The sequence below is a fragment of the Rattus rattus genome, chromosome 2 (assembly GCF_011064425.1).
Source record: "Rattus rattus isolate New Zealand chromosome 2, Rrattus_CSIRO_v1, whole genome shotgun sequence".
Taxonomy (NCBI): domain Eukaryota; kingdom Metazoa; phylum Chordata; class Mammalia; order Rodentia; family Muridae; genus Rattus; species Rattus rattus.
In genome coordinates this window covers 11,043,177-11,058,220 of record NC_046155.1, presented here as the reverse complement: position 1 = coordinate 11,058,220, position 15,044 = coordinate 11,043,177, and the positions used below count along the sequence as shown (strand labels likewise).

Here is a 15,044-nt window from a genome sequence, read left to right as displayed (position 1 = left end):
GGCACTTCCATGACTTCAAACATATTATCTAAATCTCACATCAACCCTCTGAGAGATAAATATTACTTTCCTCACAGATATGGTAACTGCTAATTAGGTTAATTAATTCATCCAAAGCAATTCAGCTATTAAATAGCGTCATTAGGACTCTGCTCTAGCAATCATGGGAGCTCACACTTGTACCTGCTCTAGTGCCTGAAGGTGCCTCTCCACTGTCTCAATGACAAATCTTCACCTATTTTAGAGAATGCTACAACACCCAAAAATCTAAGCTAGATGACTCTATATGCTCAAATGAAAGAGATATTATGAATATATTCCTACTTCTGCTCATGAATACGGACATAAGCAAGTAAATCTGAATTGTATAGTGAAGACCCAGCATGGCACCTCACGGCTGTGAGCTGCCATCTTGAACAAGTTACTTCTCTCTGCCTCAGTTTCCTCGATTGCAACATGACCAGAATACTCTGCTCACAAAACTCTTGTGAGGATCAAATCAGCTATTACATACAAAATGTTTAGAGCAACTCTGGGTACACATTACATGTGACTCCGATGCCAGCTCTCAGAGGTCACAGAGGAAGAAAGTCATACAATCAGGATTTATTTTATTTATTTTAAGTCTTTGATCTGAGTTTAAGAAAAAACCCCTCTGAATTGTGCTCCAGCTTCAGTCTCACAAATTTACTACTTATTATGATTCATTTCTTAATGCTTTGTCCTTTTGGTTTTGATTTATACTAAGTGTTATTTAGAAGAAAAATTTGAAATTCCACTGGATAAACCTGAAGGACTATCATTTTGTTATTCTAAGGCTATCACTAATTCATATATGCTAGGGAATTGAAGGTTTTCTTGTGTTTTGGTACAGGGTCAACATTTATAATCTTCTATGTATGTTTCAAAATACCTTCCATTCTACTTATTGAAACAAACACTGAAATCCCATCCCCATATGTTGAGTTAGCAGCCACCTGGTTTTGATTCTCAAGACCTACGCTAGACCCAGAGTAGAACAGTGAATGTTCTCAAGAGAGGAGGGAGACGGAGGGAGGCCTTGTGGTAGATGCTACAGCTATGAATAAAGGTTAATTCCCTTGGAGCCACTCAGCTAAGGGACAGTGCTCATTCTGACCTCTCTTGGATACCTTCTAATCTTCATTACCACATTAACTTGGAGAAGGATCTCAAGGTTTTATAATCAACCTCCACCCCCAAAAGTACTCTCCTCCCCTACAGGCAACTGTGTCCCTTCACTTATCTTACAGAGAGGACATCTAACATCTGTCAAGTCATAGTTCAAATGCTGGAGATTGGTGGGGCAAACTCAGCACCCCTGACTCTCCAAGTTCTCTCCAGCTAAATTGGGAGTCAGCTGGACAAACAGATGACTACAATACCACATGAGGAGGGGGACAGCAATTATAATGAGAAATTACACACAGAAGACAGACAGGGTGCCCAACCTCACCTTAACACAGGGAGCGGTCAGAGATGGAAGCTTATGAGAAAATGTTTGGAAATTGTGAAAACTAAGAATTTACCCAGAGGAAATTTCCAGCAAGACCAGTCTGAGTGAAAAAACCAAGCCCTGCATTCTCTGTCATCCTTGAAGCTGTAAGAGAAAACTCACAAAATAGTTTCTTCTTCCTCCTCTGAGCTCAGCTTCCCTTTAAGTCTTTCGTCCCCTCCCCCAGCCTCCTTCACTCCTTTTCTGATGTTCATTTCTTCCTCTCCACCGAGTCCTGACCTGAGTACCTCTCAGGGATACAGAGAGGAAGGAAGGAACTGACAGCATCTTATTGCCTCCTAACTCTCTGTTGAATCCTTTCTTTTAGCTGACCCCTTAACCTCTTTCCCAGCATGATCCTTCTGAAATACTCAAATCACCAAGGCAACAGTTAGCACTAACTGACAGTCAAGGCGAACTGAAGACTCTTCTTAGGATGTACTTTATACCATGGCATTTAATCCCTACACTAATCTTCTAGGGACTGGTGCTGAAAGATGTCAGCTACCCTGCCAGGAATGTGTACCATCCAGTTAGAGAGACTTCCCACCTCTGACCCCACCCCAGCTGCAGCATGAAGCCCTGGCCCAGGGATATGGATTTCAAAAATAATGTAAAGCAATGTCATGGAAAGGTAATGTAGTAATGAGGATTATTAGAAGGTATCAAAGAGATGTATGGGGATTGGACTTCAGTGTCAACAAGTAGAATGTAAAGCAAGGTCATAGAAAAACAAGGAAAAGGAATGACAAGTGGGTACAATGCAGCATTCTGGCTTAAATCCTAGAACAGAAGGGATTTTAGTGGGATAAAAGAAATACCCTGGTGTTTAGTGAGGGATCTTGTGCCAGGATCACTTTCTTTGCTTGATGAATGTACATTGAAAGGTGAAACAAGTAGACAGAATCTCTCTGCACTATCTTTGGGAAATCTGAAAGTATTTTAAAAGAAAGAAATTATTTTAAGAAAAAAATAAACAAACCTGATGCTATGCCAAGCTGCCCTAACCCAGACAGTACACACTCTACTAATCTCTTTAGGCAGTAGCCATACTTCTGTCTCCACACACACTGGGAAATGTTTCCATAGAAACAGCCAAAGGCCACAAAGCAGGGTGACCTAACAGGAAAGACAGTGGTGGGAAAAAGCTGAAGTGCGGCTGTACATAAAGGAGGCTAGAGATAAAGTCTGTCTGGGACTATAAAATCTGCAGGTAAATTCATCAACAGCAGAACTCTGTTCACCTACTGAATGGCTTGGCATTCGGCCTTCTACTCTTCAACTGGATAAGAAGTAAATGAAGTACGTGAAGACCTGACAGGGCTGGCAGCTTCTGAAACTGCAAACTGCAAAATGTATTCGCATATAGACATATACATATGCATGCATATATATAAACAAACTATACAAACTGTAACCTAATACAGCAATAATACTATATTAGCTATATGACTGTATTTGTATCAACAACATCAAGAATCTGTGGAGTCAGAGAAGAAAGCATGGAATGCAGGGTTAACATATTTAGCCCTGGAAGCTTCTCCATGGTGATGACACCTTACAGGATGAGAAGGATTTACCAGAGGAAAAAATGAGGTAGCTGGGTTTTCACCTAGGTATCCCCCTGTCTGTCTGTCATTGTCTTTCTGATCAAAGACAGCCTCTGTGACATCCTGGAGTGGAATTTTAATAAAGGGAATGCCTTGGAACTCAATCACCATGGGGATGAATCAGCAACTTGGCTTCATGAACAAAATTATGGATTCCCTGAGTAAATGTTCTATTCCAGTCAGGAGTCCTCACCAACCACAGGGAGTGGAACGACAAATGCCAATCCTGATATGAATAAGGAATGTGTAAGAGCCAAGCTGATGCAGACCAGCAGGCAGAGAAAGTATAATATGTGACTACTGTGCAGAATACTGGGTACTGGAACCCCAGAGGCCTTATTGCTTATGGGGAGGGGATACACAGTACAGTGGGAAGTGGCCAGATACGGTGTGGGAAGATGACCCAAAAGGCAAAACAAACCCGTTCATTCTTGATCCCATCACTTCCAGGCTAAGCATGCATGTCAGTCAAATCTAAGCATCACATGCCTCACCTGTAAAAGGGAAATGACATATACCACCACCTCTCCTTGTAGAATGGACATGACTGTGGGAAAGGTGTGCCAGGCTCAAACTGAAGTCCTGGACAAAAATAATCTGCTCAATAGGAGAGACTTGCAATAGTTCATATGACAAGTCTTATTTAAACAGATGATGTAGAATACAAAGTGTAATTCATTAAGAAGCTAGTGAAGCTGGGTGCAGAGGTGCACGACATTAACTCCAGCACTTGGAAGGCAAAGGCAGGCAGATCTCTCTGAGTTTGAGGCCAGCCTGTTCTAAATAGTGAGTTTCAAAACAGCCGCCACTATAATGTGAGACCCTGTCTTGAAAAAAAATGAAAAAGAAGTTAACGGAAGGTGGCTTCAAACCTACTCTGTAGCAATAAAATTTTTAAAAATCACTAACTTACTTAGTTGCAAAACAACACATAGCGGTGGGACTGGATGGAGAGTATCCTAGGATGCGGTTAGGGAGTGACTGTGGGTGAAGAATGAGCCTGGGGAGTGGGGCAGGAGCAGCAATGGTCGGAAGGAAACCCTGGGAGGAGAGAGGACAGCATGGGCACACTCCTGCCAGTCCCCTAACCTCCCCCAAGCTCACAGGAATAAAAATAAAATTAATCCCCTTCTCTCCAAGCATTTCTCTCTGGCCTCCAGCTGATGGGTCTATAATCCCTTCTCAATCCCTATCACTCTCATCTCTGCTTCTGTCTACTCACAGCAAAACATCCCTCCCAGGAAATGAATCCTCCCTGGCACAGAGAGGAGATGAGGAAGGAGTCCAGAGTGGTTAGAAAACCTATTACTAAAAAGAGAAAAAAAAAATCTCAACAAAGGGCAAGCTGGTCTGTTAGGATTCCTTATGATCCAAGGCACCTGGCAGTGGGTGGGACTAGGCAAGCACTAGGCAGCCCCTTATTTCTGACAGGATTACCACATAGCATTACCCTAAGAAACTTTGTTCCTTAGAGACACTGAACTTCCTGTGGAGAAGGACAAGTGCAGGCTGAGGTATCAGCAAAACCAAGACAGGCAGAATAAAAGGCCAAGATAAGGTTACAGAGTGACTAATTCATTACTGTTCCCTGATGGTCCTGGTCTTAGAAGGTCCAACACATCCAAGTCATTTCAGTTTTACTTAGTAGGTCTGGGAGGATGGGGGGCGGGGGGATGCCAAAGTCTTGACCTTGATACTATACATCACTGGCTGCTCTGTTTTCATTATGAGATTTTGATCTCATTTCTCTTTCCAAGTAGTACATTTGTTTACCCTATTTGACCCATATTCTTTAAAATAAGGACTTAATACAATAATTCTGTTAAACCTTGTATGCAGCAAGATACATAAGGTTCTAAAAGTTCTGAATATGATGGCTAGGATGTAGTGTGAACACACACACACACACACACACACACACACACACACACCTCTGATGTTACAATGCATATTTTTATGTTCTTAAGGCTTTGTTCACCAAATGCACTCGCCAAAGAGGGATTACATGAGAAAATCTAGGATCCATGTGTTCTTCCAAATAAATTCTATTTACATTTGAAGAGACTATATTAGATTTGAAGAGGGATCTCCACTTAAAAACTACTGCTGGGAATGGCACCCCAGACTTAACTCCTACCTCCTAGAGGGCCAGTCCAAAGGGTCTTCCTGTGGTTGCTTCTATCTCAAGAATTACACGTCATGCTGTCTAGTCCTCTGTTCTTTCTACCCAACTGTGAACCTCCTAAGTTCTAGAAACAAATGTTGCTCACCAATATATCCCAGCACTTTCTGCAGGGCCCGGCACACAATCAGCAGTTAGTAAATGTTTACTGAGTAAAAACAGGACCACACAAAAGGTTCCTGGGTCGGGAACTGTCCGACAGATTCAAAGTTCAGTTACTGAGAGGTAGAAGAACAGGAGGGCGGGGTGCAGACACTGCACATTCCCAGCAAACTCGGAGATAAACAAGAAAACGCTGATGGCAACCCCTCAGGGGGAGCAGTCAGGAGATAAGCTAAGCCAGGTCCTGTGACCGCAGCCTTAGCACCGTGTGTGGTTTAGGGTGGACATTGCTCCCAGGGACCTAAGTGTGGACAGTTCCCATGCACTGTTAGATGGCCATCACAGATGATCTCATTTCACCTGCACAGAGACCCCGAGGGAAAGACCGATGACCATCTTGACAGGTGAGACTCTGAGGCTCCAATCCTTGTGGACTCCAGAACGGTAAGTCAGAGAACACTGACTAGAACTTCACAGAACCGGACACTCCTGGGGTCACGGTGGCCTTCAATCTCCTACACTTCATCTTCCGTCCCTCAAGAGACACTCAAATTCCTACAGCAATCAACACCTCAAAAGTCTTCCTGACTGCCTCTCAGGCTGGGTGAGTCTATTCAGCAGGCCTGCCCAATCCTAGAGCAACTAATTACATTTTTTAAAAAAATTACTTTCTTAAAGAATTCTGATTTCTAGCCCCTGTCTTCCCCTGTTATCTACTCACAGTGAGACTAACTTCAAGCACATGACACAGTCCCAGCTATCTGAAGGCAGCCATCACCCTCTCTCCCCTTGGTTTAGAAAGACATTGCATAGGCTGCTCAATGGGAAATGTATTGCATGCAGATTAGCAAATCTTTTTTGTAGATAATCGGAATCAAAAACAGATCATACCCTCTCTTATTACCCAAAAAAAGGTGGTTCCTGGGTAAGGGACGGTGTAGAGAAATGGGATGATACAACCCAGCATCGCTGATAATGCTCAGAAACCTCAACATTATTCACAGAAACCATTATTAGTGGCAAAGCATGTTTTGAGACCAACTGAATTTTCTATTCTACAAAGGAAGCATCAAGGAGCGTAGAGACGAGTGTACCTACTACTGATGCTTTGCTAAATAGTCATGCTGTCAAGCCGTCTTGCAAGTAATTATGTCCATGCCTATAGATTAGGGCTGTCCTCAACCTTGATCAGAGCACCTTCTATGTACAATGGGGCGGCAACAGACTGCTAACTGCTCAGTGCTGAAAATGAGTAGTTCGGTGTTCAGCCCGAGATGGGGTATTTCTGCTATCACCATCCGGATTCTTGAGCTATGGTGAAGAGGAGGCAGAAAGAACTGAAGAGCCAGGGCATGGGGGCAAGCGGTGTGAAATGCTGTCTTCTGGACACAACATGGCTATAGCACATAGAAGTTGTGAATGCTGGCACAAAATCCAGTCACTTGACATTCTATCACAGATTGGGGAGGGTTCGAGAGGCTCCACCCCAAGTGAGGAGCTATTGGCAGTTGATGGCTTCCAGGGAAGGGGGGAATCATTTTTCTTCCTTCTGGAGTGTGTCCCCTTGGCAGGCTACCCATGACCTGGTAGATGGCCCCATACTAATTTGCATATAGGAAGTCCTTACTAGACTCAGTTGGTTATGTAAAATTTTTAAAGAGGAACAGAAAAGAGAAGACATGAGGGTACAAAACTGTTAAGTGTATTGGAGGTTATCTGAGGATAGTGGAGGGAGGATTTGGGTCAGATATGATCAAGATACATTATATCCGTGTATAAAATTGTCAATAAATAAGTAAAAATAATCAAGAAGAAGCAGTGGCGGCAGCAGCACATAGGTGGAGTTGCAAAAGGATCCCAGCTATTAAGTGTCAAGGCTTCAATTAGAGAAGCCTTTGAACCTCAGCCCTGTCCTCTTTGTATTGCACTGCTCCAAAACAGGACAGTGACCTCCCTATGGTTTTAGAACACTACCATAATATGGCACCAGCTAGCATCTCCCTTGCGTTAGCCCTGTTTTACAAGAGGCTAAACCTGAAGGACTGAAAGGCAAAAGAGCTTGTTCCAGTTCCCTGGAAAATGCCTTATAGTTGGAACTCAAAGCTCACTCAAGACTACTTTGTTGACAACCAACTACTGCAAAGAGACAGGGAGTATCTTAGTCTAGAAATAGATTGCCCGACTAGCGAAAGGGAGTCGCCTCTGCCGGCTGTTAAGCTTTGAACTCTTTTTGATGGAGGGCACCCCTCCCATCCAGAGGGAGCTCCACCAAGGTTCCCCAACTACAAAAGAAGTAGTTTGCCCGCCAGTTAACCAGGATGCCCTGAGGCTCAAAGGTGAAAAAGCAAATATGGGGACAGAGGCTGCCTCCCACAATAAGTAACGGGTCCCTTCCTTCCCTCCTTTCTCTATCTCCCAAACCTACTCCCCAGCCCAGGATCCAGAGCATGCAAACTGGGTGAGGAAGATCTCATTCATGCAAAGTAAAACAATGACAACACCAACACACTCTCACCAGTATTTCTATTTCATTTTGGAGGGGAGGGATGGGGGGGAAACAGTAACAGTCATTAGCATAAGTCCTAGGGGTCATACAAAGGGCTCTTCTGCAGTTCACCTGCTCTTAGCTTACACAACTACTCATTTTACAGATAACCAAACTTAAGCTAGGAGTTTAAAGGGTAACCAGTAAGCAATAGGGCCAGGACAAAACCCCAGTGCTAATGCAGACTAATACTTCCCTACTGTAAGAAGCTCATTAATCTCCTGGGAAGCCTCAGTGAGACCTTCACCAGGTCCAGTCTGAGGCCTAAGCTGATTCGCTTCTAGGCTAGCTAGGAGGTGGACTCCACTGTTGAGTATCCAGGACCGCACTTTATATCCCATTAAGTGGCAGCCTGTATCACTGGGTGGGTTCCCAAAGTTTCACACTAGCCCTGCCCCCTAGAATGTAGTCAGTGACTTAGTAAATGAATCTATATTTCAAAAAAAATGACGCCTCAGCACGTCCCTATGTCAAGTCCCGTTGTGTCATTCAATCTTCATAACAGAAGGAAGGAAGGAAGATTCTCCCTTGACCAACAAGGAAATAGGCTCAAAAGAGTAAGTGACATAAGCTTTTCAGCTTTTGTGCGGCAGACGACCACAGCTGTCTCAGGGCATTCAAGACAAAATAATTACAGACCACTGAATGGGAGGAGAGGTGCCCATCCCAGCACCTAACAGGCTCAGTGCTCCGGAAGTCACCCGGAACTTTCAGCTACTCCCGGGATGGAGTATCCCTGCCGGGTGCTCTGGGAGGAAAACAGAAAGAGGAGGAGGCCAGTTTGGGTCACAGTGCCTGGCGGCAGAAGACAGCTGGTGCAGTGAGCCCCCTGACTTTTCCATTAGCCCCGCTGATTTCAAGTACCCGAGTGGGTCCAGCTCTGGAGGAACCCTGTCCAGCTTTAGGGGAGCAGAAGTAGGAGGTTGCGGGCGTCCAGGGAAATCGCAGCTAGGTGATGAATCACCGAGCACATGACCCTACAGGGGAGGGGAGGGTTCAAAGCTCTGCGGGATGAGGCGGGGGCTTGGGGAGTGAGGCCTAGCGCGCAGGGCACCCCTGCGGCCTGGGTTAGGGGAGCTAGGAAAAGACCCTCTCCCACGCCACTTCTCCTGACGGCGGATCCCCGCAGCCCTGGGCCCGCCTGATCCCCAAGCGCGGCGGACTCACGGCCTTCAGCTGCTCCAGTCGGTCCTTCATCCTGGCCCAGGTGAGGGTGGCGGGCGCCTCGTCTCAGGTAAGCGCGTCCCAAGTGAGCGGCCTGGAGCAACTGCGGGGGTGCCGGCCAGGGCGAGAGAGCAGCGCTAGCACGGGCGGAGGCGGGCGGCGGCCGCTCTCGAGGAGGAGCGTCCGAGGCCACCGAGGTCCGCCGCGCCGCCCCCTCCGGCCCCCGCCGGCGCCGTGCTCCAAATCCGGCTGCGAGACAGAGCCGGCTCAGGGCTCGCCCGCCCCCTGGACACGCCCCATACCTGAGCCGCGCCCCGCGCTCCTGCTTAAAGGGACAGCGCGCGCTCCAGCGCCGGAAGCATTCGGGGATATCCTCCCTCCGCCGCCCATGAAAGGCAGAGAAAAAAAGAGGGGATCTGTCTGGCTTCGATTCGGTATTTTCCTCACTGTGCTTATTGTCCAGCCATCTGCGGACTCGTCCGGTTGAAGACAAGCTGGTGCCTGCTCCCTTGATAAGGCAAAGTGATGATCCCACGATACTCAAGAGATACACTGCCTTAAAGAAAGGACCTGCGAGGTATAGAATCTGCGTGGTCCAGGCTCAGAGACCTGTTCCGGTGGAGCGTAACTGCAGATGAAATGCCCTGGATCTGGCAGCGGCGAGGAATTTGAGGGATTATACTGTTAGTGGCTTTGGGGCCTCTCCTAGACGTGTACGTGGTTCAGTCACCTTTTACTAACAATTTGAATAACTTAAGGAAATCCTGATCCTCTAGAGGACTCCGTTTCCAAAGCTAAATAAATCAGAAACTGCTTAGCAATTTGCTGCGAAGCCTGTACAAGAAGTGACTAACTTGTAACTATCTGGCAGGGTTATAGGATAAAGACGTTTGATTTAGAAAACTTAAGCCCACCTCTCTCCTCCTTGCTGTAAAAAGCCCCGGGATTTGATTTTATTTTTTAGAAAAGTGTGATTCCTCTCACTGCCCTTCCTCTTCAACCATGCCCCTATCCCCCTCCCCTATTTGGTTTTGGGTAACAAATGTCTATCAACCAGTATAGTGGTCAACAATTGGAGCTAGCGAAGACTTAGTCTCAAGTTCGAGAAGTATCCTCGGCTTTCCGTTCAATTTTAAAGGCCATAGATACTTTGTTAATTACAACCGGACTTTACCCTCTGCGATGTGCACGCTCCTATTGACTTCCTCTGCTGCCATAAAGATAGTCAAGTAAGGCTGGGCTTGAGCTGTTTGAGTCAACCCTGCGGTTCTCTACTCTAATCCTCTCTCCTGTCTAATCCCGCTCCTGTCCTGATGCTGGCCTCGCCCGGACTGCGAAAGCTTCCACGCCCCCTGGTGGTCGTAAACCCCAAAGCTGAACCTCCCGCCTAGCAAACACTTGGAAAAGCATTCCACCTCCGAGCTAGTTCTCTAGCATCAGCCCTTTTGTTCTCTTGTTACAGAATCTCCCTAAATTGCCCAGGCAAGCTTTGAACTTGCCATTCTCCTGTTTCAACCTCTCCCGTAATAGTGGTTACAATGAAAAGCTCCAGAAGTGTAGACATCTGAGATCTTGACAGAAGTCAGGAAAGAGGATGGATTCATTTTGAAACAAGAACACAGGATTCCAGTTAAGGCGCGATTGCTTTCAGGCTGCAAAGATGGTCCTGCGGTTAAGAGCACCGACTGAAGGACCTGGGTTCAATTCCCAGCATCCACATTGTGACACACAGTTCCAGGGGATGCGACGCCCTCTTCTGGGCTCTGCAGAGGTTGCACACATGTGATATACAGATATATGCAGGCAAAAACATTCATAGGAGTAAAAAACAATTTAAGGTCCCAGAAAATTATTTTAAACAATATAAATAATTTCAAAAGGGTAAAATTGTGACCCTCATGCAAATATAAATGAATAATATTTTAACTGTTGCTTAGCTTATTAATTAAGCAACCAGTAAGAGGTTAAATTCATTCAGATTCACAAACAGCAGGACTGCTGAAATGAATAGGTTACTTGATGCAAAACCAGCTCTGGAGAGGTGGGAGAAGAAACTGTGCTTCTTCTGTAGACAAAGTTTTCATTTCCATGAATAGAAGCACTTTGGTTACTACCGACGACTGGACAATTGTTGTAAGGCAATGAAAAGCATAGACCATTATATAATCAGAAAGGTACATTAATTAAGGCCACCATAGGATACATAGCATGGAACAGCTTTCTGTTAGTGGTCACTGGTCATTTTAATTTGCTCAGTTTTTCTGTATACTCCCAACGTAGTATCTTCCATGACTGAATGGTACCAACTCTGTTTAAAAGTTATGATACAGAACACGTTTTCTTCCCTATAACTTCCACCATTATTCTTGCCTTTATCCAGACACTTAAAATAAATCAGAGCTTAGGAGATAACTCAGTCAGTAAAGTGCTTCCTCCACAAATATGAGGACCTGAGTTTAATTCCCAGAACACACTTAAAATAATAATAACAATGACAATGACGACGATGATAATCAAACACAGAGATACATACCAGTAATCCCAGAACTGGGAAAGTGGAAACAGGTAGATCCCTGAGGTTCACTGGTCAGCCAGATTTACCTAGTTGTGAGCTCCAGGCCAGTCAAAAGATATTGTCTCAAAAAACAGGGGGCAGGGCAGGGGACCACACCTAAGGTGTTTTTATAATTGGATATCTTGAATTCCATCACCCTTGGAATATTCTATTCTTAGAATTGAGGGAATCCACTCAACACATAGCACTAAGTACATACAATTAAAAGAAGTTGGAGGCTTCTCAAACTAATTACTTAGCAACACATCTAAAACTCTAGAACAAAATGAAGAAATAACACCCAAAAGGAGTACATGGTAATAAGTAATCAAACTCAGGGATGAAATCAATACAATACAATACACAGACTCAATGAAGCAAAATATTAGTTCTTAGGAAAAAATCAGTAAAATTGATAAACCCTTATCCAAATTAAATAAAAGGCAGAGAGAAAGTATCCAAATTAACAAAATTTGAAATGCAAGGGGGGAAATAAAAACAGACACTGAGGAAATTCAGAACCACAAGGACATACTTTAAAAACCTACACTCTACCAAATTGGAAAATGTAAAAGAAATGGGTAATTTCCTTGATAGATACCACTCACTAAACTCAAATGATCAGATGAGCAACTGAAACAAACCTGTAACCCTAGTGGAAATGAAGCAGCAGTTAAAGTCTCTTAACCAAAAAATGCCCAAGGCCAAGTGGTTTGGGTACTGAATCTTACCAGACTTTGAAAGAATAGTTAAGCCACTCCTCCTCAAATTATTCCACAAAATAGAAAAAGAAAGAACATTATCCAATTCATTTTATGAGGCCACAGTCACTCATAAAGGCATACAAAGAAAGAGAATTACAAACCAATTTCTCTTATGAACATAGATGCAAAAATTCTCAACAAAATACCTGCAAACTGAATCCAAGAACAATCAAAAAATCATTCACCTTAATTAAGTAGGCTTCATCCCAGAGATACAGGGATTGCTCAATATACAAAAATCAATAAATGTAATCCACCATATAAATAAGCTAAAATATAACATCCCTTCCTGATAAAAGTCCTAGAGAGATTAGGGATACAAGGGACTCACCTAAATATAATAAAGACAGTTTACAGGAAAACCATAGCCAACATCAGCATAAATGGAGATAAACACAAAGCAATCTATAGCGTGACTACATTGGGCCTGCCAGCAAAAGAAATAATGACACAAAGGCTTTTTAATATTTTAAAGCTTAGGCCTTTCAGCTAGGACAATCTCCCAGCTACTCTAACCCAACTAATCCTGGCACTATATCCCACCATGTGACCAGCTTGCCCTCTCTGCTCCACTCTGGTCCCTCCCTCTATCCACCTCCCTTCATTCACCTCCACATCCCCTAGCTAAATCCCCCAGTCTTAATTCTTTTCCCAGTGTCCCTCTCTCTGCCCAGAAGATCTGCCCTCCATTCCCTGTCCAGCTATTGGCTGTCAGCTCTTTATTACAACCAATCAGATACAATTCTAGATTGCCTCAGGCAGGTAAGGAAGAGCGAATATTTACAAAATATGAGACTGCTGCTCTCTGCTGGTACAGAATTAACAATTGAGTATACAGAGACATACCTTCACATAGAGTACCCTGTAGGCTGATGTCTATATGCAGGTGAGGGCTGGCACAAGTTAGGTCAAGGCCATGATTGGACAGTAAAAAGAATAAGGTGGGAGCAAAGCTTTTGTAAGGTGGGAAGTAAAAGGAAAAAGGAGGAGAATCAAGATGAAGACAGAAAAGGATGTCCCAGATCCGGGTGGTCTTGAGTGGCCCTAAGTAGCATTTTTTTTAAGGGATGGATTTCTATAGGTAAATTTATCTTATCTTGGTGGGTGTTTTATATCCTTATCAATTGGTTGTGAGTTTATTGTGTGGATGTATTGTGGATTGAGAATTTAACATATAAATCTGATTGTCGGGTAGGAATTTGTTGAGTCTTGGTAGCTGGAACCAGAGAGCTCGTAGACATCAGAGAGCATCCGGGAGAGATACTAACCAGAGATAAAAGGAGTTAGTTCATATGGCTAACTCTAGTACTAACTCTGGGCCCAGTGTTGCCACACTTGAAGCGTATCGCAGACTTTGGGTCTGAGAGTACTTGGGGGGCAGCGTGGAGCCATTGAGATAAAGATTCCTGCAGAGCCATGGCACCCACTGTTACCCACTTTTCAATATTTACCACAACAGTACCCCAACAGCAACCCCACTAAAATCAGAAACAAGACAAGGTTGTTCACACTCTCCATACCTCTTCAATAAAGCATTTTAAAACTTAGCTAGAGCAATAACTGAAGGAGATCAAGGAAGCACAAACTAGAAAGGAAAAAGTCAGAGTATCTTTATTTGCAGATGATATGATAGTGTATATTCAGACTAAGTGTTGCTTCCCTGATTGCTTCCTCAGTTTTTCAATACATATCTTTAAATTTAAAGAAATAAAAAGGAAAGAATATGACTGCTCCTAGGTATGGTGGAAGAGGAAGTTTATTGTAGATTTGTGAGAGAATAGCCAGAGGCGGACACATCTGGTCATAACCCTGAACCATGTGAGGAGATGGGGAAGGGAAGGAAGGACAAAGATACAAAAGGACCAAAGGCGGGGTGGGTCACCAAAACGTCTGGATTGTGTAGGGAGAACTGCATAGGGAAGGGCAACCCAGACCCGGGGCTGGAAAGGTCAGAGTAGAGGGTTTACAAGGCATAACCTGTAACCGTGTGGAGTGAGGGATGCTGGGAGAACCTGGAGGCCAGGTCTATTTTGATATGTTAAACAGGCACCTCAGCCTATTCAAACCAGTGTCCCAGGTTAGAAACGTAACAGACTTACAGCTGTGCACATCAAAAAGCAAAGGCCTGAGGAGATTTCCAATCTTGCATTCTTCCAGGTCCCTGCTTAATAACAATTTGCAAATGAAATTTTAACTTTTTCCAAGCTAGTCTTACTAGGGAAGTGAACTATTCTCGTGGGTATGCCCAGCAGTAGGTGACCCACAGAACATGAATCCAATGGTGTCTTTGGGGATTCTTGCAGTGCCATGACAATGCTTTTCCCTTTTTTCTTTTCTTTTTTCTTAATTTCATTTTATTTTTATTTTATTTCCTTCTCTCTTTTTACCCTATAGGCCCTTTGCATATAGATTATGCCTGGTTTCCAGTTTAGTGTATTGATGGGATTTCTGGGTATGCAAATGAGTGTTTCTGTTTCTTGTTTCTCTTGGATTGTTTTCCTTCTTTTGCTCAATTCTGATGTTAGTTTTTTGTTTTATCTTATTATATTTTATTATTATCTCTTAGAAACCTTTCTGTTTTCTAATGAGACAGAAAGAGGTTACATCCAG

General features: G+C 44.0%; 1 protein-coding gene across 6 annotated transcripts in view; it reads right to left on the bottom strand.

Moving 5' to 3' along the window:
* Stx3 (syntaxin 3) overlaps positions 1-9,732 on the bottom strand; it is a 47,545-nt gene extending 37,813 nt beyond the window's left edge. For all 6 annotated transcript variants that reach the window (XM_032891654.1, XM_032891653.1, XM_032891652.1 and 3 more), the window contains exon 1: positions 9,120-9,732. Coding sequence is in view for 4 of the 6 variants with exons in the window: in XM_032891653.1 (XP_032747544.1) it covers positions 9,120-9,149 (30 nt within the window). In the remaining 2 variants the exon portion in view is untranslated. The remainder of the gene's footprint in view (positions 1-9,119) is intronic.
* Positions 9,733-15,044: the final 5,312 nt, after the last annotated feature.